The sequence below is a fragment of the Chaetomium tenue genome (genome assembly GCF_020726465.1).
Source record: "Chaetomium tenue strain MPI-SDFR-AT-0079 chromosome Unknown F5144scaffold_1, whole genome shotgun sequence".
Lineage (NCBI taxonomy): Eukaryota > Fungi > Ascomycota > Sordariomycetes > Sordariales > Chaetomiaceae > Chaetomium > Chaetomium tenue.
In genome coordinates, this window is record NW_027117329.1 from 3,158,533 (window position 1) to 3,184,806 (window position 26,274).

Genomic DNA, 26,274 nt, shown 5'->3' on the forward strand with positions numbered 1-26,274 from the left:
GAGACCTAGGCAGACAACCTACTAGTGGCAACACCAGCAGATCAAGCTCAGGCTTGTGTCAATTTACAATGGTGTTGGAAAAGTAGAAACATTGGCGGGTTTTTCTTTGTTTTCGAGTCAGTCTTTACCTAGGTAGCACTTATATTGCTGGCCAGCAATCAAACCACTTCTTATCCCCGAGTAGAGTTCAAGGGAAACTCCAGTGCAATGACTTGTTGCTTCTGCTGTTAGTAGATCTCAACAATCCCGCCGCCATGATAAATATTTCCGCGTCTTTCTGGCCTCCACAAATATCATCGTCTCTTGCATTTACAGCCTCGTGTACCTCCCAAAAAAGCCATATGTACTCTCGGTTGTGCAGAGCCAATAAAATAACACGGACAGGTATTGGTTAAGGTGAGAGAAAGGATATAATTCTAGTAGAAAGCAGGAAAGATAAAAAAGCTCACCCACGAGCTCTGATTCGCCGGTCGAATGGAGGCTGGGGTTACTGAAAAACCTTGCCACGGGTTTTTACTATCGCGAGGGGGGAGTCGAACCCGCACCCTCTTTCGGAGGGGTTAGTAACCGGGCCCCTCCCAATGCCGCTGAGCCAACCGGTGTCAGCTTTCATTGGGAGGGCCGGTGACAGTGTGGGATGGGGAACTCATACATATGCCCCCATGGGGAAGTTCACAGGCTGCCGGGAAGGAGCCCAGCCTGCAGGAGTTGGGATCGAAGCAGGCGTCTTCAACACAACTTGAATTTGGAACCACTGCTCTCTCAGATCCAACCACCCCACCAGATCATCACAGCTTAGCATCCCTCGCAGGGCTGAACTCAACCTTGTTCGTGCAAGTCCCGACGCCGTCGAGCTCGACCTCGACAACATCGCCATCCTTCAACCACACCTGCGGCTTCCTGCCCATGCCAACACCCTGCGGACTATCATGACATAGATAGGTCAGCCATCCTCACTCACACCAAAAGAAAGCAAAAGGGTGAGAAAAAAAAACACTCACGTCCCCGTAAAGATAACATCCCCCGGCATCAACGTGGTCCCCTGACTCAAAAACGCCACCGTCCTCGCCACCCCAAACACCATATCCGCCGTCGTACTATCCTGCACCACCTGCCCATTCACCCTCGTGCGAATCCCCAACCCCTGCGGATCCCTAATCCCCCCCTCCCCACCACCGTTCCCACCAACAGCGCGCACAATCCCCGGCCCGAACGGCGCCCACCCATCAAACCCCTTGCCCAGCGACCACTGGCCCCCACCCAGCTTCAGCTGCCAGTCGCGGTGCGAGACGTCGTTGCCGACGGCGTAGCCCAGCACGTGGTCGAGGGCGCGGGCCTCGGACACGTCGGCGCAGCGCTTGCCGATCACCACGACCAGCTCGCATTCGTAGTCCAGGCCGGTGTGTTGCTGCGCGAGGGGGTGGATGGGGATGGGGTCGAGGGGGCCGGTGAGGGAGGTGGCGGGTTTGTACTGGTGCGGGGAGGGGGGGTTAGTATGGTCTTGTTGGTGTTGGGGGTTGGGGGGGTTGGGGGGGGGGGGGATTGCTCACGAAGATGACGGGGTATTGCGGGATGGGCATGTTGGACTGTTTGTTTGTTTGTTGGTTAACCTGGGTTTATAGCACTCAGAAACAGAGGGCTGAACGCACCTCCTTTGCGTGAGCGGCGTAGTTCAACCCCAGACACCGCACCGTCCGGACGTCTTCCGGAGCCAAGGGGGCCAGGAGCGTCCGGATGTCGGCGACCTGGTCGGTAACATCGTGTTTGCCAAAGATGTCGCCGGTGATGATGCGGGCCTGGCGAGCCTTGCTGATGTCGCTGATCCCGCGAGGCAGGATGGCGTCTCCGTAGTAAGTGCGGCCGTCCCGGGCCAGGAAGCGGACGAGGCGCTATTACTGAAAGTCAGGACATTGTCGTACCTATTTAATATTGGTGATAGCTAGGGCTTGACTTACAGAAAAGGTGGCCATGGTAAGTGGATATCTGAGGTGTTGGAGTGTTAAAGTACAGAGTGAAGCTCACGATTCAGCAATATGAGGAGGTCGTTGAGTCGAGACTGGCTGAGTTGACTGAGTAAGCGGATAACGGAGATATCTCGTTATTTACAGAGTTGTATTCGTGATTGCTCCCCCCTGGCTTCTGTGGAGAAGCTGTGAATAACTCCGCCTTGGGACCTTGAATAGACCTTCCAGTGCCCCCTTCCATTCATGCAGCTGCCGGAATACCACGAAAGAGACAAGCTTTCGGGTGAATTATTCCACCAGCCAACAACCCTAGCGGTACCCTTGCATTGCCGAGCTCGGCGCCCCGAGGCGGAGGCCCGGTCAGTTCGGGGGTGGATCCCTTTCCGGCCCGGTCCACCCCCTGTCGGCTCGGGTCATGACGTGCCGAGGTTTGACGCTGCAATTTTTGGTAAGTTCTCGTTGCTGAATAAACTTTCCAACTACCACCCTTTTTGTCCGCACATCCCTATCATCGCCACAATGCGCCTGTCAGGACTCCAGAAAGAGGTGCTTTCCCTGTATCGGCAATGTGTCCGCGAATGTCGTAAAAAGCCAGAGGCAAGCCGCAAGCACTTTCAGGTCTTTGCAAGGTAGGCGCGCATTTTTGACTCCAGGCATGGCACTGGTGCTAACATAACAATAGGAACGAGTTCGAGAAGAACATGAAAATCGATAAGAGAGATTTCGCCGCGGTGGAGTTTTTATTGCGAAAGGGCCGTCGGCAACTCGATATGTATTCGTCTCCCGGCGTCAAGGACATCAAATGAGCTCCCGGTTGCTCCTTCCAAAGGGCCAGCTTGCTACGAAGTTCTCGGTTCGCTCGTTAGAGACCTCCCGGCGCCACTCGGCGGGCATCTTCTAGGTTTTCTCTGCTCCAGTTTCCGCATCGCCGGGAACTCCGGAACAGCATGAACCACGCCATCGCCGGTAGCTGGCTCTCGCCTCCCAGAGGGCGCAACTTTTGGGGTAAAATCCGGCATACCTGCAAACAAATGCACGAACTAGGGGCATCGCGTATGAACGCGGTTCAACCCCTTGCGCCGCCTGGCAAGTAGATGCAGAGGCTAAGCACCTGAAGAGTTCTCGAAAAGCGCTAGAATCAACTCCTCGATTCCGATAATTTTGACGGGGGCAATAGAGAGGGCTAAGGCAGCACTGCACAAGCCATCGAGGGCCTCTGCGGGCTCAACTTGCTGTTGCGGTGTTTAGGGGGCGTCATTTTGCTCGTCAGCTGTGCGCTCTGGCTATCAACGAGACGAAAACCCATCATTGGGATGCCCTTGAGGGAACCGCCAAACTCACTGCGAGAGCCGGAGTCTGCCTGCCGAAACATCAAACCAACACACTTGCACCTCGTCACCACCAGAGACACCATTAAGCGGCATCAACCCCACGCTCGGGTTTTTGCAAGATTTGCGGCACCGAATCGGGTCCCACAAGCTCCGGCCCAGCGGCCAGAGGACATTCGTCCCCGTAGATGACGTATCCGTCTCGAACAATAACGTCTTGTTGCAATGCGAGGGTGTAAACAGCGACGGAGCCCTGAGCAGCCATATTAGATGTGGGTTTTACGTCGTCAACCTTCAAGGGAACAACAGAGGCTAGGCCTTCAGGGGGTTGCGGATCCCGTTGAGGAAAACGTGAAAACGGCATCACGCGAGGCAGGCCAAACACCAACCACCGCCGACGCCTTAATAATATACGGGGCTTGCATGCGGCATCGGCGAACGATCGGTCCGACACTTCTCGTTCATGGACAAGCCTGCCCTTGCGCCGGTTTCTACGGGTTTTGGAGGCTCTGTACAGTTGTACGAAGTTGTATTAGGGGTGGTTGGCGTGTTCAGGAACCAGCGGGCGAGACAGCGTTGGAAAGGGGTTAAGGGGCTAAGGGGCTAAGGAGGTTGAGGCGGCAACGACTGCAGACAGATTTACGACTTCCAGCTGTTTCCCGGATTGGTTATCGCCGGTGTCGCTCACACGCCATTCAACTCGCACTGCAATACAACGGGCTTTACGTCTGCAACTAATGGCCACTGGCATAATGAGCTGCGATGTCCATGCTCACTCTTACCTGACTTGATTCAGGGTTATCTCACATCCGTCCCGAAAGACCTATCGTCATCTCGCCTCCCACACCCTCGCTTTGAAGGTGCAAGGACGGCGAGCTGAGAGATATACCCGGCTAATTCCGCCCCTACATCCCGCCTCCGGTTGCCATTTGTCTCTTGTTCCTGTTCCCGCCCGCATACATGCCGCTTGCACTTCCCGGCCGGCCTGTCTTTTTCCCCGGCCCCCCAACAAACCGAGGCGTTAGCGAGAAATGTGGTCTGCGGTTGGTCTGCGGTTGGGTCTATCGTTGGGCCGCCGAGCGAGGGTCGGGTCGTCATTCGGAGGCAATTTTGAGCATGATGCAGCTGCGAGATGTGAGTAGAGTGCCTTGCAGGATTGATTGTGCGTTCCTGCTCCCGCTGCTCATTGTATGGCGCGCGAAAAAAGACGCAGTATATATTGAGGAAGAATAATGATGTTCCTCACGGGAAGAGCGCGGAACCGGAGCTGGTGGACGTGGACTCGGTATTACTGTGGATCATGATTGCTACCGTATAGTGGTCTGGTTTGGCTTGGTGTGTTCTGGTGTTGTTCGGTGCGATGGTGTTGGGCTGCTGTCCATGGTGACATGCTTACACCCATGCGTCTCATGCAGCCAGACGGTTGCGCAACACCCCCATGCTGAATCGAGACATTCCAGCCGTCCGGAGGATTTCAGCGCCAACGGCGAGCAGGAAATATTGGAGCATGACCCAGGAGCGAGGTGAGGTTCCTGCCAAGGTACAGGATACGACATACACCCACCCGACTATTGGGGAAGCACGTCGCATGTACTCGCATAGTACCTGTCGTCCTCGAATACCCAAACCCGGACCAACAGATAGTCGGCCGTTATCGACGGAGCCAGCCGCGCGTTGCTCAGTGGTGAGTGGCCGGGCCAAGCGGCAAGGCGGATCTGTGGTATTTTGCCGCTGGAAGAAAGGCGTGTGGTGGAGAGGAAATGGGGCACCATCTCCTCTCGAACTCCTCTCTCGCGAGCATCGCCTGACCACCGAGGAGTATCCCAAGCGAGGTTGTTTGCCACCCATGCCGTCTCAGCTGAACGTTGGAAGGCTTCCAGACCTTCTGGCCTGATGGTCCGCAAAGCTCCATTCCTCCTCTCGCTCTCGTTACAGCGTTCGTTGGCCGCGGGTGGCCCCATCGAGCACCCCAACACGGGACGCGATACGAGCCAAGCATCCAAGAACGAGACGCGCATAGGTACTTTGTAGGCGGATAGATAGACCTTCGAGTTGGGACGTGACAAATCTTTCAGACGCACTCAATGGACACCACTGCTTGGTAGACTTGGCGCAGCAAACAAACGGTCCAACAAGTTAGCGATCAATCTGTTGCCCTCCCTCTGCAAACAACAAATCCGCCTTACATCCCGCCACCCGGGCCCGGACACGCCCCCGCAAGAACGACATCCCCTCTAGCCGACGCAAGCGTACTCCTTCCAAGCTACGGGACGGGACCGATACGTATGTAGTGTATGTACATGTACATCCAACCTGAAAGTCCACGTCGAGCAAGACAGTTTCCAAAACGGGCGTCTATCCGAATCAGGGGTGAGGGGGCTTGAGGGGGGGTCTTCGATCTTCACCCTATCCATCCTTCCATCCGTCCAGAAGGACGGCGATCGCGAAGCACCCCCCAGACAATCGTCAGTCGATCTACACCACGCCAAAGGCACGAAGACACCACACACACACACACACACGGGCCCGGGGGACGGTGGAGTCTCTCCACGCGCGGGTACCCCGAATTTGCTGCGCAGTCCCGGCGCAGTCATCAGTCAGGCCCCAGTGGGTTTTTAGCCAGGATGAAGGAAAAGAGAGGGTCATCAGCAAGGCCCGGTCCCGGACCCAGCGCCGCGGACACCACACCTTGGATAAATTCAAAAGCTTGGTGGTGTTCGCGCCGGGTAACTTTTGTTTGTAACCTTGTATTTTGGTACGTACCTTTTTCGTGACTTTTGCCGTTCTCGGGGATCGATCACCCACCACGAGCAGCAATAGAAACACGCTAGTAAGGATGGGACGGGCCCTGTTCATGTTCAAGCCAAGGGTGGTCACTGTCTGTGTCACTGTCACTGTCACCGTCACTTTTCACCAGCGCCGCGCGTTTTTTTAGCGTGTTCCGAGACCGAAAAAGCGGCATGCCAGGGTATCTCTTCACAAATTAAAGAACATCCCGCCATGTAACCCGAGAAATTAACACACGGCGAGTACCGGACGGTTTCGCACCCGCAATCAATCCCAAGCGAAGACTTGACCAGGGGTTCCGTAGGTCCCAAACTTGCCCGGCGAAATCTCAGACGGCTCCGTCGCTTGCTCCGAATTTAGGAGGCGGCCGGTAAGCACCAGGCAGCGCCGGCATGATTGTTCCCAGGCCCTCGCTGTAAGCAGAAGATCACCAACGAAGTCACACGGGATGCAAACAGGAAGGGTGGGTTTGTGGTTCTTGTAGTCAGAAGACGAGTCTTTCGCTTGGGTAACAAGAATATACCTAAATAAAAGAACATATTGGGGGAATTTTTAAACACATCGCACGACCCGCGATCAAGCCAAACAACCAAGCCAACTCGTCGACATAAAGGGACCAACCAACACCGAGATATTAAAAGCCAATCCTTTAGACAGACTTCTCCTCGCTGATGTGCGTCTCCTTCTCGACCTGGTGGATGTCGACGTGGGCGACAGCGGCCTGGTCGCCATCGATGATCTTGACGAGCTCTTCGAGGGTGGGGCCCTTGGTCTCGATGTACATCTTCCAGACGAATGAGAGTTCGAGGAACAGCCAGCACTGCGGAGAGAGTAAGAGTTAGCCAACGCCCCCGAAGGTCAATGCGTGTCTTGGAAATAGGACTTACAGTGTAGATGAGGTAGAGCTTCCAGGTGTGGCCCTCGAAGTGGTCGAAGGCAAGAGGGTTGGCGTAGGTGTTGAGGGTCAGGGCGCACTGGACAGTCAAGTTCATGATCATGAGACCCTTGGCACGGAGCTTGTAGGGCAGGATCTCAATGGCATAACCGACGAGCAGACCAGACCACGCGAGCGAGTAGAAGACGCCGTGGACCCAGATGAAGAAGATCATGCCGTAGTTGGCGCCAGGAGCTTGGCGCTCGTCGTAGAGGCCAGAGGTGAGGGTCCAGAAGATGAAGGTGCCGAACATGCCGCCGGTGGCGGCGAGGAACATGGGCCGACGACCGACCTTGTCGACGAGCAGAGCCATGGTGATGGAAATGACGAGGGCGAGACACATCTGACCAGCCGAGAGACCGAGCTTCTGGGTCGCGTTGGTGATACCAGCACTGTCGTACAGCTTGCTGGAGTAGTTGGAGATAATGGCGTTACCCGACCACTGCGAGAAGATGCCAAGAGAGATGAGAACGAAGAAGCGGTAACGGTTGCCCTTGGTCTTGAAGAAGTCCGCGTAGCTGCTGGACTTGGAAAACTCGAACTCGAGGCGGAGCGTCTCCTTGATCTCGCGGTACTCGAACTGGACGGTGGCGTTGTTCTCGTCACCGTTGGCGTGGTACTTGGCGAGCATCTGGAGAGCCTTGTCGTGCTTGTCCTTGGCCATCAGGTAACGAGGCGACTCAGGCACCCAGAAGATGAAGGCCAACTGGATGACGGAGGGAACGGCCTGGAGCAAGGCCGGAATACGCCACGACCAGTCGGTCGAAATGAAGTTGGTGCCGAACGAGATCCAGGCAACGATCAGGGCGCCGACGTTCCAGAGGCAGTTGTAGACGGTGGTGAGGCGACCACGGTGCTGGGGGTGGGCAATCTCGGTGAGAAGCATGGGGGAGCAGATCTGGGCAAGCGAGTTGCCGAAACCGAGGAGCGCACGGCCGCCCATGAAGGTACCCAAGTTCTGGCAGCACGCCTGGAGAACGGCGCCAACAACCATGATCACGCAACCGATGGCGATGGGGAGCTTACGGCCAACACGATCGGCCATGATGGGGCTGAGTAGGGCACAAGAGTCAGTTACCCCGTTGCAAGACGCTCGCTCCAGAACCCAAATCCAAATCTACCACTTACACGAGAGGAATGGAAACCAAGCTACCAATCTGGTAGAGGGCACCAAGCAGGCCGAGCATAGAGCCCTGCGGGTTGTTGAAGTACGCCTTCCAGGTTTCGAAGTTCTGGACCGAACCGAAGAACATACTGTAGGCCGAAAAAGAAGTCCCAGTCAGCGCACTGCAACCCTAGCTCCCCCGTCCCGGCGCGGGACCAACTCACCCATCGTAACCAGTGGTCGCCGACGCAATACACAAGACGAAGGCATAGAAATAGAGCTTGCGGAGGCCGGGATCCTTGGTCCATTGGACCCTCTCGAACTCGGGAGCCTCCTCCTGAGCGGCGGCGAGCGCATCAGCGCCGGGCTTCTTTTTGTTGAAGATACCCATCTTGTCAAGCTTGCCGGGTATGGTGTTTCGGTGGCTGTCGGGTGAGGTATTGGCGATGAAGTTGACCCGTCTCCTTGGACCCGTGACGAAGAGGCAAGAAGGAGGGGAGCATCTGATCGGCGGAGGGATGCTAGGTTTATAAAGACGTGAGGGCACGCGCAGCAACTCTGGGGTCTGGGGAAGGGCCGCCAGGCGGACAACCGGACCGTGCAAGCGGCTGGGGAGATGACCAGGGTGATGGGGCAAGAAGGGGGGGACTAGACCGACTGCAGCGAAGCTTAACCAATCTCTGCACCTCCGTGAGGCACCACGCTACGGGATATCCACTTCTGTAAATAGCTGGGTCCTCAGCATGTACAGTGTCGCGTATGTATGTACATGTACACTACGCTAGTACACTCCATGCCCAGTGCCCACCCATGAATTGCAAGGCCGGGACGGAGCGGTGCGGCAGCAGATTGACAAGCCAGGCTCCTCGAGGATCGTGGTCCGTCCCCAAGAGCACCATGCTGATATGAGAGAACGAGACGCCGGCGGCCTCGCCGGTGCCATTGACGCAGCAATGAGCGTGGCCAAAAAGTACGTCTTGTTCAGAGCTCCTCAGTGTCAGCCGTCCCAGCGTTCCAGACCTCTCGGAGTGGGCGCAGAGGGCGCGGAGGCGAATGTCGTCTCTAGCGAGCTGGCCCCCATGGGGATCACCAGATCTCTCCAACAAACCTTCCCCAACTTTTGCGTCCCCGCACCGGCCCCCCAGTTCACCCCATCTGCGGGACTCCCACAGCATTTTCCCTGCCGAGACTTGGCTAGCCTTGGCCACGAGGGACACCCCGGAAGGGGCGTTCGGACCGGTTTTGCGTGGGTTTGCTGGTTCGGCAGGACAAGCGAGAGTCCTGAACAAATGAGAGCAGAGCATCCCGCAGCCACTGGGAGCCAACAAATGCGCTGACGGTGGAAGCGGACCGATATGGGCATTCTGCATGCATTGATCAAAGTGGCGCGCTTGTTTAAACCGTTGAAGGGATTCCCGATCTCGAGTCCTAGGAGCAGCGGCGGTGAGTAGGACTACGGAGTGTCCGATCACAGTGGAATGCCCTGCTCGCGCTTGCTTGAGCCCGGAGCATGGCACATGAAAGGCATTGGTGTTTGGGCCCAGTTGTCCAGTTATCCACCGTGGTGGGGTGTCTCTGGACGCTGGCCAGGGAAGTATCAGGGGTGGGTGCCGTTTGCCGTGGCAAGTAGATGAGGTACCTCGGAGTTGCATGATGGCATGCATATCGATATGAGCACCCACACACCAGAGCACCAGGCGAACATGGCGCTACTGGGCATGACCCGGCGGCTGGAAACACCAACAGAAGGCATCAGACCAGGCGTTCGGAAAGATGGGGGCCCGTCGATGATGGGGAGGCCAAGCATCGAGGGTCGAGGAAATCAGCCAAAAACCAGGGACGGGGATGACCGGTCAGCCGGCGTGTCGAAGGACTCGAGAAGGGTGCCAAAAGGACGCCACATGCGCCGTTGAAACGCTCGTCGACCTGTGAACCGATGGGGAGAAAGCGTGGGCGAAGTGGATGAGACTCGCGGTGACGGGATTGTGATTGGGTGGTAGGAAACTTTCCCCGTAAATCCGGGGCTCCCAGTTGCTCGCCGTCGAGCCCTTGTCCCGCTCTCGCGAGTGCCAGCCGGTTTAGCGTGGGGCCGGTCCGGGGGCTGGGCGACGACGGTGACTGGCGGGTTCGCTCGTTCGCCAGGCTTCGAGAAGGGGAGCAGGGACGTTGCGCTAGCCAATCCCGGGGCGTGCTCGGGGGGAAGCGACCACGCTAACCTGAGTTTCGCAGGTTCCCGTTCCCTGCATGCGGCTCCTCTTGTTCAAGCCTCTCACAGACGAAGCCAGTGGTGCCAGTGAAGGTCTTTGCTGCGAAGGTTTGTGGCCATCGCATTACCCGCCTTGGCGTAGATTTAGCCTAAAAATGTCGGCTGTTGAAAGTGCAAGGATGAAGCGAGCTGGACCGAGCTTTTCAACATGGGCTGCTGGGCTTGAGCTGACACTCGGGCATCTCCAGGGCCTCAATCGGGACATGTTGGCTGATTTGGAACATATCGGGGCCGCATCGGTGGATCTGGCCAGCCGCGTTCTGCCGAGGCGACGCCTGATCTCGTGGTGTTTTCTTTTCTTCTCTCTTCCGCCAAGCTGACGGCGACGGGTCTGGATTTTGGACCCTTCCCTCCCTCATGACCGTGTTTGATTTCTGGGCACGGCTGGTAACCCGGGATAATAGGGCTGCGGCTGAATGTTTTGGGGACAAATCTTGGGTAAGATCAGATCGGTCCCCGAACATCGGGGCTTTGACGCTGTCAGGCAGCCCACAGTTTGACGCATGGAAGGAAAAATTGGAGTTCGAAGGATGCGGGAAGGAGAGGTTGAGCCGTGAACCGAGAAGGATAGCACGGCAGGCATGATGCTGGAATTTGGAAGGTGTGTCTATCGCCCTTTCTCAAAATATCTAGGTAGCCATGCTGCAGTGCCCACACACAGCGTGCAGTGAGTGCAATGCATTGGCAGTTTGAATGAGTGAATGAGTGAGCACTTTCGATGCTGCAACAACGGAAAGCGCAACGGCACAGTCATTGGCGCGTCTCCCCTCATCGGGCCGCGACTCAACTTACGAGCGGGAAGAATCGTGAAGCACCAACAAGTGTCAAACTTCTTAGGTACTGTGTAGTTAGCCCCCATCGTCATGACCCTGCTCCGCATCGTCGGCCGACTTTCCACGCGAGTGTGGATGGCGGTCACTCTCTGTTGGTTCTCGAAAGGTCCTGAAGGGCGCTTGCCACGTCCCCGGATCCGAAAGATGGAGCTCGCCCAGGACGGCGCCAACGACGATGAAGCCTCTCTGGTTCTGGTGAGCCTTTGGGCGTCTCAACCGGGAAGTTGTGTTGCATTGTACAGGCAGGCAATATTGCAAGGATGCTGTTAGCACATGATTGCGGGGCCTCAGGGCGGGACGGAGGTCTCGCCAGGTCCTGCGTGCGACTCTGCTAGTGCACTCCATACGGACCATACCACGGTAGGGTTGTCTTGGTGTAGCCATGGTCTTTTGGGCTCCGCCTTTGTGGACGGAACAGCATCCTGTCGGAAGAGAAATCACAAGAGGCGTCGATGAGCTGAAAAGCATGTCTCCCTTCGAAAATCCCGAAGGATTGGCCTTCGCGAGATGCGCCCCGAAGAGCCGACAGGCAGCGGCTGTTATTTTATTTTTTTGGTCGTGGGCCAACAGAGGGTGATCGACTGCATTGACAAGATTGATCCATCTCGTCTGTATCCGCCCCGGAATCTCCAGAATTTTCCAGAGTCCAGACTTCGTGACCTGCAACAAACCCCATGGGAAAAGAGGAGAAATCCTTCCTCAAAAAATGGGGACAAAGTGGGACTTGGCATTGGGGCATATCACGTGCCATCGCATGCAACCACTCAATCAGGAGACGCGCTCACTGCGCGTCTCCAAAATTTGGGGATCCCAACGCAGGAGCTGAGCAGCGAGTGGGTCGCGTCTGAAGCACCGCGCGCAGCATCGACACACCAACCTCGCACATCCACCACAAAGCCATGGCGGGACCCTCTCGAGCTCCTGTGAAGAAGCAGGCATCGCTGACTAGCTTTTTCACTGCCAATGGATCAAGCAAGAAGCACGCAAGCTCTCCCGGGGGAGGCTCGGCCACGAACAGAAACAAGGACGAGACCGAGGAAGAAAACACCCAAAAGATCATCGGGAAGGGGAAGGGGAAGGACGAGTCTTCGCCGATGACTTTGTCGATTCTAGAGTCCACCCGGAAACGGCCTTTGCAAGACAACAATGGCAATGGAAACGGGAGGTCCAGTCGCGCAGCAAAGCGTGCAAAGTCGGTCGTGAGCGAGGATGACTCCGAAGAAGTTTCCAACCCACCCGTGAAGGCATCAACAAGCCGCACTCCTATCCCCGAACCTCCAAGCTCATCGTCCCGGACTGAGCGGTACGTTTACGATGCAGACCGCTCGGCCTCGGATCCGTCTGGGCTCAATGAGGACGAGGACGCGGCGACGAGGCGGAAGAAAGAGGAGTTGCATAGAAAGTTCGTCAAGAAGCTGGGCCACCCGGATAGCTTGGCCTCGCTGAGGAGACGCGAGCTCCTTGGCCAGAGTGAAGGCGCTGGCTTGGATGGAGAGGGTGAAGAAGAAGGCGGCGACGCTGAGGAGGACGAAACGCCTCCAACATCGAAAACCAAGAAGAAGGGCGCCAAGACTGGCAAGCTCACGCCCATGGAGATTCAGTTTCTCGATATCAAGAGGAAGCATATGGATACCGTTTTGGTGGTTGAGGTCGGCTACAAGTTCAGGTTCTTTGGCGAGGACGCCCGAATTGCGGCCAAAGAACTCAGCATCGTCTGCATTCCCGGAAAATTCAGATACGATGAACGTACGTTTTTCCAATTCTTTGACCCTCTTGGGTGCCTGCTGACGACTGGAAAGACCCATCAGAAGCCCATATCGACCGCTTTGCCTCCGCCAGCATACCCGTCCATCGGTTGAGCGTCCATGTGAAACGTCTTGTTGCCGCAGGGCATAAAGTTGGTGTCGTTCGTCAGCTGGAAACGGCTGCGCTGAAGAAAGCTGGCGATAACCGAAATGCACCATTCGTCCGGAAACTCACGAATATATACACTAAAGGGACCTACATCGATGAGACAGGGGAGCTTGACCAACCGGGAGAAGGTGCTGGCGCTTCCGCGGGGGGCTACTTGCTCTGCCTGACCGAGTCCCCGGTCAAGGGCCTGGGGACGGATGAAAACGTCCATATTGGCATCATGGCGGTGCAGCCTGCAACAGGCGACATCATCTACGACGATTTTGAAGATGGCTTTATGAGGCGTGAAATCGAGACGCGTCTGCTACACATCTCCCCGTGCGAGCTTCTTGTAGTAGGGGAGCTATCGAAGGCCACCAACAAGCTGGTTCAGCATCTCGCCGGCAGTAGCACCAACGTCTTTGGCGACAGAAGCCGTGTGGAGAGGGTGCCAAAGAGCAAGACGATGGCCGCCGAAGCCAGCTCGCATGTTACCCAGTTTTATGCTGGCAAGGTCAAAGGCAATGACGAGCGATCAGCATCTCTGCTCGACAAAGTTTTGAAGCTGCCCGAGTCCGTGACGGTATGCCTGTCGGCCATGATCACCCATTTGACCGAATATGGCTTGGAACACATCTTCGACCTGACCAAGTACTTCCAATCGTTCACCACGCGACAACACATGTTGATCAACGGTACTACTTTGGAGAGTCTGGAGGTCTACAGGAACGCAACAGACCAGTCCGAAAAGGGAAGCCTATTGTGGGCACTGGACAAGACACGAACCCGCCCTGGCCGGAGGCTACTGAGGAAATGGATCGGTCGTCCGCTGCTGGATCGAGAACGGCTGCAGGAGCGAGTCACCGCTGTCGAGGAGCTACTCGAACACCAATCCAACTTCAAAGTTGACAGGCTAGGGGGCGTGCTTAACTCGATCAAGGCCGACCTGGAACGGAGCTTAATCCGCATCTACTACGGAAAATGCACCCGCCCGGAACTCCTCTCGACCCTACAAACCCTCCAAAGGATTTCTATCGAGTTTTCTAGAGTGAAAACGCCGGAAGACACGGGCTTCACCTCATCCCTGATCGTCGAAGCAATCTGCGCTCTGCCGGGAATAGGGACAATCGTGAGCGCATACCTCGATAAAATCAACCCCGAAGCCGCGAGGAAGGACGACAAGTACACATTCTTCCGCGACGATGAGGAGACGGACGATATCACCAATCACAAGCTGGGTATTGCTGCCGTCGAGGCGGATTTGGATGTCCACCGGAAGGACGCCGCCGCGAAGTTGTCCAAGAAGACCCCCGTTACCTATATCACCGTGTCTGGCATTGAATATCTGATTGAGGTCCCCAACACGGACCTGAAGCACGTACCCGCCTCGTGGGCCAAGATCAGTGGCACCAAAAAGCTATCCCGCTTTCATACCCCCGAAGTCATGCGCCTGATGAACGAGCGGGACCAGCACAAGGAAGCCCTCGCCGCGGCCTGCGACAATGCCTTCACAGACCTTCTCAAATCCATCGCCTCCGAGTACCAGCCGCTCCGCGACGCCGTCGCCTCGCTAGCCACCCTCGACTGCCTCCTCTCTCTCGCCCAAGTCGCCTCCCTGCCGGGCTATAGCAAACCAACCTTCCTCCCCACTGCGACCCCGCCCACCATCTCCATCACGTCCGGCCGCCACCCCATCGCCGAACACACCCTCCCCGACGGCTACATCCCCTTCACCACCTCCCTCGCCTCGCCCTCCCCACTCGCCCAGCTCATCACGGGGCCCAACATGGGCGGCAAATCCAGCTACGTCCGCGCCGTGGCGCTGCTAGTTCTCCTAGCCCAGATCGGCTCGTACGTACCCGCCGAGGCCATGTCGCTGACGCTGACCGACGCCATCTACACGCGCATGGGGGCGCGCGACAACCTGTTCGCGGGCGAGAGCACCTTCATGGTGGAGGTGTCGGAAACGGCAGCCATCCTGCGCGGCGCGACGTCCCGCTCGCTCGTCGTGCTCGACGAGCTCGGCCGCGGCACCTCCACCCACGACGGCGCCGCCATTGCCCACGCCGTCCTCGCCCACGTCGCCCGCGAGACCCGCTGCCTGACCCTCTTCATCACCCACTATCAGAACCTCGCCCGCGTCGCCGAGGGGCTCGCCGGCGCCGTGCGCTGCGTGCATATGCGCTTCGAGGCCACGGGGCGGCACGACGAGGGCGCTGATGCTGATGCTGCCGCCGACGCCGACGAGGAGATCACGTTCCTGTACGAGGTGGCGGACGGGGTCGCGCACCGGTCGTACGGGCTCAACGTGGCGCGGCTGGCGCGGATCCCGCGGCGGGTGCTGGACGTGGCGGCGCGCAAGTCGCGCGAGATGGAGGAGGGCGTCAAGGCGCGGCGGCTGCGCGGGGCGGTGCGGCTGCTGGAGGATGTTGTTGCTGGAGGGGGTGATAACGGTGGCGGTGGCGGTGACGATGGGGAGGATCAGCTGGAGCATTTGGTGGCGAGTATTGAGCAGTTGTAGGCAGGGTGTTGTTGTTTGTAGCAGAGTGGTGGTGGATGGGCGGATGGTCTGAGCAATGTTTGTCTGTATGGAATGTGTATGTGTGTGTTAGCACATCTTGGTCTGGCCAGCTACATAAGGAGTAATAATATTATCAGATGGTATGGCCCAATTCTATGAAGAAGATTCATGGGTTATTTCTCGTGGATGCCACCTTAGCGGTCTCTGTCATCAAGCCTGGAGCGGCTGGTGAATGTGTACTGTGTCAGAATCCCATCTTCACTGCCTTGCTGGACCATTCAAGATCACGGCGCAGTCAAGCCTTTGTATCAGGGCAAAGTCAAGATATGTGATTAACTCTGTAGCCAGTTATCGACCAAGGTCCCGTGCTAAATACGACCAATTAATGATGCGGTCCCGAGTCCTTGCGCGCCATGCGAATATGTAGAAGATGGGGATAACGAATCAAAAAAGATCTGCTTCCTAGGGCCATATCCCTCGCCGCCTTGTCTTTCAAACCCCTTCCACGCAGCGGTCAACAACCTAACCGACTGCGTCCAATATTGTACCGGAAGCGCCCCCCTTCCACCAGGAAAGAGACAATTGCACTTGAGTCGTATCGGCTCAACCACTCCCGAGCCATGTAGCAACTTTTGTTTCCGTAATGTTACACACACAGTGAGATGTAAACATGGCACATCTCAATTGTGAAGGAAGACCCAGTGAGCCTCTTTCCGAATCACAGGTCAAAGTCTTGGTCAACGCCCCCGTGAGCCGAGTCTGGAGCAAAGGGTCCGCCAAAGGCATTATATCCCATGTTGCCCAAGCTCATGGCATTGATTGCTTGAAAGTTGGTCGTCGACGGCTTAGCCTCGCTGCCGAAGCTTGGGAAGCCGTAGGGGTTGTAATAACCCCCTCTGCCCTGTACGCATAGCGGGTTGAACGTGCCAGCCCCCATGGTCTGCTGCTGGAAATAATTGGTATTGGAAGAGGGAGGCTGAGACGTAAATAAGGGCGTGCTGGTCTCCTGAGCAGAAACGTAAGACACGGATTTGGCGGACTTTTGCGCTGCTGACGCTAGCGAGAGGTTCGAGTTCAGGGACTGAAGGGCGGGGCGGCGGCGAAGTTCAAAGCTACAACCGGTGAGAAGGGAGAAATCACCACTAAAAGGCAGGACTTACCCAGAGTCCCTGGGTGAGCTCTCGACTTGTGCTGCAAACAATTAGCGTCGATTGCAGTACCCTCAGCGGTGTGTCCCCTTACCGGCACTGGGTTTCGGCGGGTCACGGAAGATGTCATAATTGTCAACGGAACCGGAGAGTTCGACATTGTCATCGTGCCGAGTGCGCCGGTTCCGGGATGCCGCTTGTCGAGTAAGTCTGGTCGAAGTCCGCGTGCGTGCCGCCCCTGATGCTGCAGTTGCAGCTGAACGGCGGCCCCTCTTCGGCTTTGGGACATCACAGTCCTCAAACTTGCGGTCCTAGAAAGTGATGGGCGTCAGCTGAGCCCTCAACCGGAGGTGGCACGGCGTTATGTATCTTTGGAATTACTCACCGGGCTTCCCTCAATCGAAGGGCTGGCATAGATATCGCGAACACGCTGGAACTCGCCGTCCTCTGCCCATATAAACTCATTGGGAACAATCCCTGATGATGTCTCCTCCATCTGTTTCAAAACAGAGTCATCCTTCCGTTGGTTGCGCATCCTCTTCTGGATCTCGTCTGCCGAGTCGAATAGGCCCATGCCTGGGTACCTCACCCCCTTCAGCTTGCTGGCGTCATTTTCGTCGTCAAACTCGGTGCTCTCCGACGGAAGGTCGGAAACAGGGACACTGTCCGCGGTTTCAGTCTCCGATGGCCACCTCCGATAGTACTTGCCACGCGTGTCGTTCTCCGGGGTGCTGGGGACGGAATGATCGGACCGAGAACGCTTCAGGAACGGTGTTGGATAGCTAGGGCTGTCAAAATGGCCGTGATGGGCATCCTGGAAATGGCTAGGTAACGCGGCCCAGTGGCCCGCGGCGGCCAGAGAGTCGATGTATTCGTCAGGGTCCGGCTTGACTAGGTCTTGGTCGATGTTTGTCGTGGCATCGGACTTGGTGCTCTATTGCCCGATGTGAGCCCCACAGTTTCTGGGTCTCTTGCGGTGGTGGGACTTACAGCTGCAATTGATTGTCTTCCTCTTCTGCCTGTTTTCTTTTGCTCCTTTGCAGCCATCCGTTCCGCAAGAAGAGCGTTGATTCCATACTGCTCGCACCAGTTGTCATACTGCCGAACCTCATCTAGGGCTACCCTGTCGTCGCGTGCTTTCAGTTCGGCTTTGAAGCGATGGGCGAGGTGGCTCTTTGATGAAATGTGGGTGAGAAGATGAGAGAGGTCTGAAAAGCTGGGCTTCTTGGGGCAGAGGGAGCATCGAAGAGGGATGGAGTTAGGGTCGCTCCTCACAACCAAGTCCATGGGTGCAACCGCAGCCATGATCTTCTGAAAGTCAGCATTCATCCCGTGCTGCCAATGCAGGTATTAGCGGCCAGGCCCGGTCTGGGTGTAACTCACAGATGGAGGCGGCTGTGTTGGCAGGGCCAACCGCAGGATAATTGAAGATGACGGGATGGAGTCCAGTGGAGAACCAGGTTGAGATCACAAGGTGATGTCAGTCTTGGAGGCAGGAGAGACCTAGAATTCCAACATGGGAGATATGGGAATGCGATGGGTGGTTCTGTGATGTAAGTAAGGAGCGGTGGATGGGATGGGTGTCTAACAAGGACTCCTCAAACTTGTGAGCCTGGCAAGACGATGAATTGGTGTGATCTGAAATGCAACAAATATCGCGAGACTGGCAGGATTCTGTATTGGCCCCAAGATCTGAACCCTGGGTGCCGAGGGAGAGAGGACTGATGGTAATGCAGTCGCAGCTCAAACAGAAACCTGGGAGAAAAGCTAGGCCAGAGAAGACGCGTCAGAGGAAAGGACGATGGCGCGTGACTAGGGCAAAAATTGGAAGCGACCACAGCACTTGTAATTGCCGTGAACGTCACTTTGAGGGATGTGGTGGAAGGAACGAACGGTGGCAGGTGGGCAGACTGGGTGTATTTGAGAGGTTGGTGCCTGAGAATAGTGGAATACAACGTGTGAGGGAAGGAACGGCTGAGGGCCGTGTGAACTGTTGGAATTGCAGAGCAACGTGTGAAAATGTGATTCTGTTTGACTTATTCTAACTGTGAGGTGGCCGATATGGTGGGAGGATCAAAGTAGCTGTAAGAGAAGCTACCTTGTTGCAGCCCTAAAGATAGATAGCGACTTTTGTTGTGATCGAGGTTTTTGGAATGGATGTTTCTCAGACTCATTGAGGGTCGGGTACCTACATGGCAATGGCATATTAACTGCTAAGTATGGTAAAATAGAGGGATTCTACCTTGCTTAAATCATTACTCTAAGAAGAAGCAAAGGAATTCACTTCCCGTGTAATTTTGATGCTTTATCTGAAAAAGCTTAACCAAGGAAACTGTCATGAATTATCGAAGGGACACCTCTAAGTGTAGCCTTGAGATGTCATAGTTTTGCATGTGATGGTGAAGAATTAGGGTCCGGGGTGACTGGCAAGTAATTGATACCGGGAGAGCTGGGCATGAGTATTGGATTTGGAGAATCACAGTCAAGTGCTACGCAGTTTATCAAGAGGTTGGATAACCATGTCTGATATAAGAGTTAAGCAAGGGGTAAGTAAATAGGAATAACCTAGGTACCATACGTGATTGCAAGCAGTACCTACCAGGATTGTTATCAAGCAGTTTTCTGTGAAACAAACAATACGGGGCTGTGAAGCAAGCAGGAGCACTACAGCTCACTGTGAAAAGCTCCTTGCAATAGGATGGTAGGGAAAGTATGCAAGGGACAGAGCCGGCTTATACAGAGGGCATTCAATTCAATCTGCTGGCCGGTATGGGCGATGTAGATTTTGGGGTTGAGATTCAAGTGCCACGGGACACCAAAAGAAGTTAAGTAACCTCATTCCCCATTCCTTCCAAGCCAATTCGGCAGAAAATGATCCATCTGACTCCTGAATTGCTACCATTGTTCGAAATAAGGGGGGGGGGGGCGCGCTTTTTGTTCCACTGATAGATATGGCAAGGCCATGGGTATCATGTCGATTCCATGCCAGTAAGCATACGATAGCCAGGAATGGTGAGAAAATAGTGTGACAGTTGATGTTCTCTTGGCTTGTTCCCTACCCAACGCTTGGAGTACTGTTGGGAGGTTATAGACGGCAAGAGACGGACGAGAAAAGATGGATACAAGGGGGTAAAAGCTTTAGATTGCTAGTCGTCAGCCCAACACCCGTCTAGTCGTTGACTTAGGCATGCAGTAAACCTCGTCGACGGGCTGTAGGCCGGGATACTGGAGCAAGCTCAGCCCCGCAAGGCCGAAAACAGTGTGCCACACATCGACCATGTCACCGGGTCTGTCTGCGATGCCGCCTCGCTCGGGGTCCTGGCAGCGTAGGATGAAGGCGGCGAGCTGGTCTTTATCGATCCAGTGCGTCTTGCCAATCATTTCCAAGCTGCTTAGGACCCACCAGCTGTAACAGACATCCTCTTTTTTCTCCGGTCGGCCGTTGAGGCCGCCGCCGGCAATCTGCCTTTCGCTCAGCCACCGCCCAAGCCGCTCCTTGTCCACGAGGTCCTGTCTGCCGGCGATCGTCAAGGCGGCGACGCATGTAAATATCTGCCCCGAATGGGACTCGGCACCTGGGCTCACGCCATATCCACCGTCGAAATTGGCACATGCCGCGATATGGTTGACTGCCTTTTCAACATCGACGAGGTTGAGAAGGCCGAGGAGCGACAGCGCATTGAAAGCGCCGTAGAGGAACCGGGTGTCTTCCTCCCCCCACTCGTCGCCGGCGAATGTACCCGTCTCACGGTTCTGGAGACTGGCGATATCTGAAAAAGTCCCGTCAGTATGCAAGTCCCTACTCCCAACACGCCATGCCGGGAGACGCACACTGCCCCACCTGTGCCTTGCCCTTCCCTCGCGTTTCTAGCTCGTCAAAGGCGTCGACTGTGGCAAGGATCTGCACCGCGCTGACGGTAGAGAGCATGTGGGCATCATGACCGGGCGCAGCGCCAAAGCCGCCATTCTCGTGCTGACATGAGAGCACAAAGTCGATGGTCTCAGCGCGTGGGAGGGCGTCGGGTTGACCCAGGAGGTGCAAGGCTGTCAGTCCCCAATACAACCCGTTGAGTCGGAGATGCTCAGTCAGCCAGTAGTCATATTCGTCTTTCCTTGAATCCAAACTTTGGATGTATTTGACGTGAGCCGGCGCGGCCAGCTGGGGTTCCTCCCGGGGCTGATTTAAGGTTTGCGACATGTTATGAAGTTGCGGCGGTTGCGATTTCACCGAACCTCTTGGAGAAATTGCGGGGAAGATCGCGGGGCCGCCAAGGCCAGGCGGCCGGCGAGCACTTGGATGCTTGGCTACCTTACGTAACACACGACTTTCGTCATGTTAAGGAGGCATGCTCAAGTCGGATATGCCTCCTAGCAGACCTGTCGTTACGATGCAAGGTTTAGAGGGTTAGCTAAGCGGTTAAAGAGAAATCCATGAATTTCCGGTCTTGGCTGCGCTCCCGCCTTGGTGGGAATCGGCTCGTTCCGAATTCCCACTGCTACCCGATCACCATTGGCGCCGCTGCTGGAATTCACCCCTCGGATTGGCGCCGGCTTCGTTGCCGCCCGAACCCAAGCCGGGTTCTCGCGAATGGGCTGGCGAGGCAGGACGAGCCGACGAGGCGTTTTGTCTAGTGTACTGTGTAGGTATATATGAGATGATTGCGCCACGGGATGAACGTAAATGCGATGTGATGACTGTCTCAGTGTGGTACTCCAATTCGACTGTCATCTCCCTGTCCTGAAACGAGACGAATTACCTAAATCAAGGTGGAGTGCCGGGCTGGGTTTCGTATATAAGACGGAAATTCGACGGAAGTTCCCCTCCGGTCAATATTCAGACCTCGATGAGAAGGTGAGGAAGGTTGATGAGAATTCAAGGCCATTGTCGACATCGTCGCTGCTCCCGTCTCTTCCAATGGCGAAACCAATAGGCCTGGCCAAGACACAGCCCCGGCGGGAGTTTCAGAGCTGTCGTGTTCCTGGCCTAACCAAAGTAGGATTAGCGTTTGAATCCCCTGCTTTCCATCTGGGCCGCCACCTTCCGACAAGCCTGTGAGCCACAGCGGGCCATCGCGGCCTCAATTGGCTAATAATTGAAGGCTGCATGCGGGCGGCGTGCGACGCGAGAAGCTGTCCCAAACACAACACACAGACAGTTAGCTGGCTTTGTGATTCAATTTCCCAAGGGCTTTGATTGCTCGAGAAAGGGGCCTCGTGTTTGCGCGAAGGATTGCAGCGCAAACGGGAGCTGACTCATTCCTTCTGTTTCTGGTGTTGCCCTTTGGTTGGGTCTGAGAAGAGTTCCAGTCCTTAGGTTGTAGATAGGTAGGACCTCGGGAGAACAAAGGCGGGGCGGGTAGGTGATCGTGAGGTTGGCTAGCTGACCCCTCACTTCTAGCGTTCCGTTGCCAATGAGGGCCAAGCTCCCGCCGCAGTTCCCGCCGCACAGTCATTGTTATCCAGGGCGCCACCTATTTTCCTTGTGTTGCTAACTGGGGTTGCTTTCCGTTTGCGCTTTGAATCTCGCTTCTTCCAGGCATGAGGGATTGATCACGCGAAGGGTTACCTATTATTCCCTTGGTATTTTCAATCGATTGCTACGCATATAACCGACTGCAACTCCTGCTGGCGCCTTCCGCATTCCTGGGCGCTTGTCACTGCGATCGCCCGCGGTCGATCGTTGTTGTCGCAACGTCTCCCTTGCTTTGTGCTAGATAACATAGCGCCGACTGTGTCGGTCGAGTCTAGACTGTCTCGACTCCCCGGGGAACGCCGCCACTAACGGGGTTGTCACACAATAGCTGCCCACGACTTTGAGAGTTCCGTTTCAGAAGACACGTTCGGGTGTTCGAGGCCGGGTGGCCATGACCACCAGCCGCCTAAAAGGCGTGCAGATTCTAATCTGGGATTTGGCCCCAAGGGACTAAATCTTGCCCAGATTTACGAATCTCCTTTCGGTCGGTTTATAGGATCATCCTCAAGGAACGACCCAGAGACTCGTTGACGGGACGTCGTCATCCGTCCAACGTCTTTTCAGATCTTGTCGGAAATTCAGTCGATTGACAAGGGAGAGGGACCGGGGGCTGTGGCTTTGGCTGCGAATCAAATGGTGAGAGGGAGCTGAAAGTGGGCATTCTGACAGCAGGCGGGCTCGGCGGGGTCTGGGGATCCCTGGCAGCTTAGCGTCCGGATTGTGGAAGGCAAGACAGGGAGACAGGGCAGCGGTGTGTGCCTCCTTGCCCATGCCGGTTTGGTGGTCGATCTGGCGCAGTCATTCGAAGAACGGCCCACCAAGCACCAAGAGAGCCGGAGCCACCTTGAGACTGCCCCCTTCCATCTGTTCTGCGGCTCCTACCTTGCATCAGAACCCCTCCAACACCCGTCCGTGCCTCATTTTGAAGTTCGGAGAGATCGCTCATTTGACGCAGACGGCAATCCGCCTATTTCCATTTCTTACCTGCCAACCTTACCCGACCCCGTAAGCCCCGACACTGTGTCACGGCTGCGCGCCCGGCAATAGCTGTTGCTGCAGGGCTGTTGGTCCTTGGTTTGCGGCAGAGCGTGCACAGCGCAAATCAGGAACCTTCCCTGCTACACCCAGACCCGTCTCCAGCCAGGTGGCCCGCCTGAGCCCCTGGCATTTCGCGCCCATTGGAATGGGCCGTAAAGCTGCACCGCAGCCGCTCTCGCTGGCGGAGACCACGCGGCCCAGCGACAAGTCTCCTCGTCTTGGTGAAACCGTCCCCCGTTCTGCGCGACTACCGCCCGACCCTACGTCGCCCCGATCACCACGCTCCCCTTTCCGCTACGGTCAGAACAAGGTGGAGATTGCTAGCATTGGAGAGCCCCAGCCGCTTGCCGATGTCTTGCACCAGCCCCGACAGTCGCTAGAACACCAAGAGGAACAGAGGCCACCGCGGCAAAGGAATCCGGACGACGCCCGTGACCCGCCGCAGCCCTCGCCAAGAGATCAAGCTGCGGACCAACAACAACAGCTGGGCCACAGACACCAGCGGCGCGGTGACGACAAGACGTCCAAATCGGGCTTCTTTTTCAACTTTGGGAAGGGGGCGAAGCCGGATCGTCCCATTGTGCACCAACACTCCAATTCCCGCGCCGAAGTCATGTCGAGGGACTCGGACAGGCCGGCGCTGTCGAAACAAAGCACCAAGCATTCAGGTACGCAAACATCCTGTGTCCCATCTTTTCATGGTCGTCTGGACTTCCCCTACCCTGTCGATCCCGCATTAAAACGGGCCTCTCCACCTGGGGCCGAACTCTTGTTTCAAGTCACGCTAACCAGCGTGCTACATCATAGACTCGCCCCATCAGGACCCCTCGGTCCAGAAGTCGAACACACCACTGCCTTCTCGATCCGAAATATCGTTAGCCTCGACGGTAGACTACGAGAGCCCGGGTAATTCAGTGACCTCGTCGAAGCGGTCGAAGCCCAAGCCCTTCAACCTACTAAGCCGCACTAGGTCCACCAAGGACAAGGACCTCAAAGACAGCCCGAGCCCCAAGGATCACGTTCCACCACTGGCGCTGGCGCCGGCCAAGGCAGCCGAGCCCGAAAGACCTTACGCTTCGTCAACAGCTCCGAGGACCGCCCCGCTTCAAGCACGCGACCGGTCGTTTCGGGAGATGATGTCGGCCGTCAGGAACCATTCGGCTGAGCGGTCACAGACCAGGGACGTCGGCGGGAGAGGAAGAGGCCAAGACACCCAGCAGAGGGAGAATGCCTCTACGTATACCCAGACACCCGGAGGAGCCTTCTTTAGCCACCTTAAGCACAGCAGGGCGGCGGGCATGCTCAGCAACCGCTTCTTTGGCTCAAGACATGAGTTGCCAGTGCTCAAAGAGCCGACGGTGGACGACGAGCACTATGTCCTCAGGGTCATCAACCTGCCTCTTGTCGAACAAACGCGGCTCACCAGGATATCCAAGAGATTGGAGGATTCTCGGGACAAGACGGAGTTTTGGATGCCCGCGTTCCCCTGGAGAGCGATAGACTACCTGAACTATAAGGGCAGTGAGGTCGAGGGTCTATACAGGGTCCCGGGCAGCGGGCCGCAGATCAAAAAATGGCAACGGAAATTCGACGAGGGTACGTTGGCGAGCTCCTGGGAGGGTTCCCTTGTTGGCATTCACTAACTTGTTTGCAGAGTTGGATGTGGACCTCTTTGAAGAGCCAGACCTCTATGACATCAACATCGTCGGATCCATGCTGAAGGCGTGGCTGCGGGAGCTCCCCGACGAGCTGTTCCCTAAAGAGGCCCAAGACAGGATTGCAAAGGAGTGCGCCGGGGCGGAGAGTGTGCCGCCGCTGCTCGTCGAAGAACTCTCGAAGCTCCCGCCTTTCAACTACTACCTCCTCTTCGCCATCACTTGCCATCTCAGTCTCCTCCTCGCACACTCGGAGAAGAACAAGATGGACTTCCGGAACCTGTGCATCTGCTTCCAGCCGTGTATGAAGATCGACGCCTTTTGCTTCAAGTTCCTGGTTTGCGACTGGCGCGATTGCTGGAAGGGATGCAAGGACGAGGCCAAGTACATCGAAGAGGAGTACGCACGTTTTGACTCGCCGCCGCCTGGTGGTGCGAAGAATGGGAATGGAGGTGGCGGCGGCGAGGAGGAAGGGCATGAAGTCCGCACCGTTTCATCGTCGGATAGCGGAAAGAGTCCCAACCGCAGCGCAACCGAACAGAAGGGGCGGCCGAGGCAGAAGGCGGTGGCCGAGACGGAGAGCGCCGAAACGAGTTCGACAATATCGACGACGCTTACGGTCAGCAGCGAGCGTGAGACGCCGCCGAGAAAGTCGGGCGACATGCGGCCCCTCTCGCCTATTAAGCCGCTATCGCCGCTCAATTTCTGAGTAGGTTGTCGTGCTGCGAGCGAGGGTTTTCTTACAGTCGTCATCCCATTGGAATAGCGACCGCTTCTGTTTTACATCCCGAAGCAACATCATTCATCAGCAGCACTTGGTCAACGACCTGACGCCGACGACAACTTTGCCTTTGTGTCTGTCTCGCCCCTTACCGCCCCACCTATAGAATCGATACTGCAAGTCGCATCCCACTTGCACGCGACCCATGGAACACACAAAGGCAGTCCGGTCATGGCGCCGCCGTTTGCGTTACCTTTTCTTTCCACTACGGCCTGCCGATTCATTGAGCGTCGTCCTTTGGGCCCGAATCTTTCCCCATCCGGCCCTTTGTGTTTTTCGGTTTCAATACCCCTTCCCCTTTTTTCGTTTTCTATGCAGTTTCAGGCAGGCACCGCCCGTACGCGGGCAGTCGGCCTAGTCCCTCTTTCACGTCGATCTCGGCAACTTTTGTTTCTTTTGTTTCATTCTTGATACCGTTGGGTTGGGCCGCGCACAGTAATGAGGATACCAAGGCCTGGATTTAAGTGGCAGGGGGTGGGTTTTAGCCCGTGACGGGTGGTCAGTGGAGGATGGCGATTGTCTCTCGTCTTCTCGGAATCTATCTGAAG

At 56.3% G+C, this 26,274-nt stretch overlaps 8 protein-coding genes across 8 annotated transcripts; 3 read left to right on the top strand and 5 right to left on the bottom strand.

Annotated features, from left to right (window-relative positions):
- Positions 1 to 788: 788 nt before the first annotated feature.
- F5144DRAFT_588788 (uncharacterized protein) lies at positions 789 to 1,970 on the bottom strand (the record flags this gene model as incomplete). The annotated part of the gene is made up of 5 exons (XM_066789967.1): positions 789 to 924; positions 1,002 to 1,471; positions 1,551 to 1,586; positions 1,650 to 1,889; positions 1,956 to 1,970. 5 exons carry the CDS (start codon positions 1,968 to 1,970, stop codon positions 789 to 791), a joined length of 897 nt encoding a protein of 298 aa, XP_066648565.1.
- A 513-nt stretch (positions 1,971 to 2,483) lies between these two features.
- On the top strand, positions 2,484 to 2,770 carry F5144DRAFT_597750 (complex 1 protein-domain-containing protein; the record flags this gene model as incomplete). Its single annotated transcript, XM_066790895.1, has 2 exons — positions 2,484 to 2,593; positions 2,647 to 2,770. The coding sequence occupies 2 exons, from the start codon at positions 2,484 to 2,486 to the stop codon at positions 2,768 to 2,770; spliced, it is 234 nt and encodes a 77-aa protein (XP_066648566.1).
- Positions 2,771 to 6,438: 3,668 nt separating this feature from the next.
- Positions 6,439 to 8,701, bottom strand: F5144DRAFT_39661 (general substrate transporter). The gene is made up of 4 exons (XM_066784769.1): positions 8,343 to 8,701; positions 8,142 to 8,267; positions 6,967 to 8,065; positions 6,439 to 6,899 (listed from the first exon to the last, which is right to left on the bottom strand). The coding sequence occupies exons 1-4, from the start codon at positions 8,507 to 8,509 to the stop codon at positions 6,729 to 6,731; spliced, it is 1,563 nt and encodes a 520-aa protein (XP_066648567.1). The 5' UTR covers positions 8,510 to 8,701; the 3' UTR covers positions 6,439 to 6,728.
- On the bottom strand, positions 8,514 to 10,260 carry F5144DRAFT_39727 (uncharacterized protein). The gene has a single exon (XM_066784776.1). It carries the CDS (start codon positions 9,780 to 9,782, stop codon positions 8,895 to 8,897), a length of 888 nt encoding a protein of 295 aa, XP_066648568.1. The 5' UTR covers positions 9,783 to 10,260; the 3' UTR covers positions 8,514 to 8,894.
- Positions 10,261 to 11,941: 1,681 nt separating this feature from the next.
- F5144DRAFT_608275 (DNA mismatch repair protein MSH3) lies at positions 11,942 to 15,802 on the top strand. The gene is made up of 2 exons (XM_066791586.1): positions 11,942 to 12,963; positions 13,017 to 15,802. The coding sequence occupies exons 1-2, from the start codon at positions 12,117 to 12,119 to the stop codon at positions 15,629 to 15,631; spliced, it is 3,462 nt and encodes a 1,153-aa protein (XP_066648569.1). The 5' UTR covers positions 11,942 to 12,116; the 3' UTR covers positions 15,632 to 15,802.
- A 513-nt stretch (positions 15,803 to 16,315) lies between these two features.
- Positions 16,316 to 18,084, bottom strand: F5144DRAFT_608276 (uncharacterized protein; the record flags this gene model as incomplete). Its single annotated transcript, XM_066791587.1, has 5 exons — positions 16,316 to 16,743; positions 16,792 to 16,822; positions 16,874 to 17,090; positions 17,165 to 17,713; positions 17,770 to 18,084. 5 exons carry the CDS (start codon positions 18,082 to 18,084, stop codon positions 16,350 to 16,352), a joined length of 1,506 nt encoding a protein of 501 aa, XP_066648570.1. The 3' UTR covers positions 16,316 to 16,349.
- A 1,624-nt stretch (positions 18,085 to 19,708) lies between these two features.
- On the bottom strand, positions 19,709 to 21,218 carry F5144DRAFT_39766 (terpenoid cyclases/protein prenyltransferase alpha-alpha toroid). Its single transcript, XM_066784780.1, has 2 exons — positions 20,611 to 21,218; positions 19,709 to 20,549 (listed from the first exon to the last, which is right to left on the bottom strand). Exons 1-2 carry the CDS (start codon positions 20,975 to 20,977, stop codon positions 19,933 to 19,935), a joined length of 984 nt encoding a protein of 327 aa, XP_066648571.1. The 5' UTR covers positions 20,978 to 21,218; the 3' UTR covers positions 19,709 to 19,932.
- A 2,011-nt stretch (positions 21,219 to 23,229) lies between these two features.
- On the top strand, positions 23,230 to 25,763 carry F5144DRAFT_39790 (uncharacterized protein). Its single transcript, XM_066784787.1, has 3 exons — positions 23,230 to 23,958; positions 24,098 to 24,886; positions 24,945 to 25,763. Exons 1-3 carry the CDS (start codon positions 23,436 to 23,438, stop codon positions 25,652 to 25,654), a joined length of 2,022 nt encoding a protein of 673 aa, XP_066648572.1. The 5' UTR covers positions 23,230 to 23,435; the 3' UTR covers positions 25,655 to 25,763.
- The last annotated feature ends 511 nt before the right edge of the window (positions 25,764 to 26,274 follow it).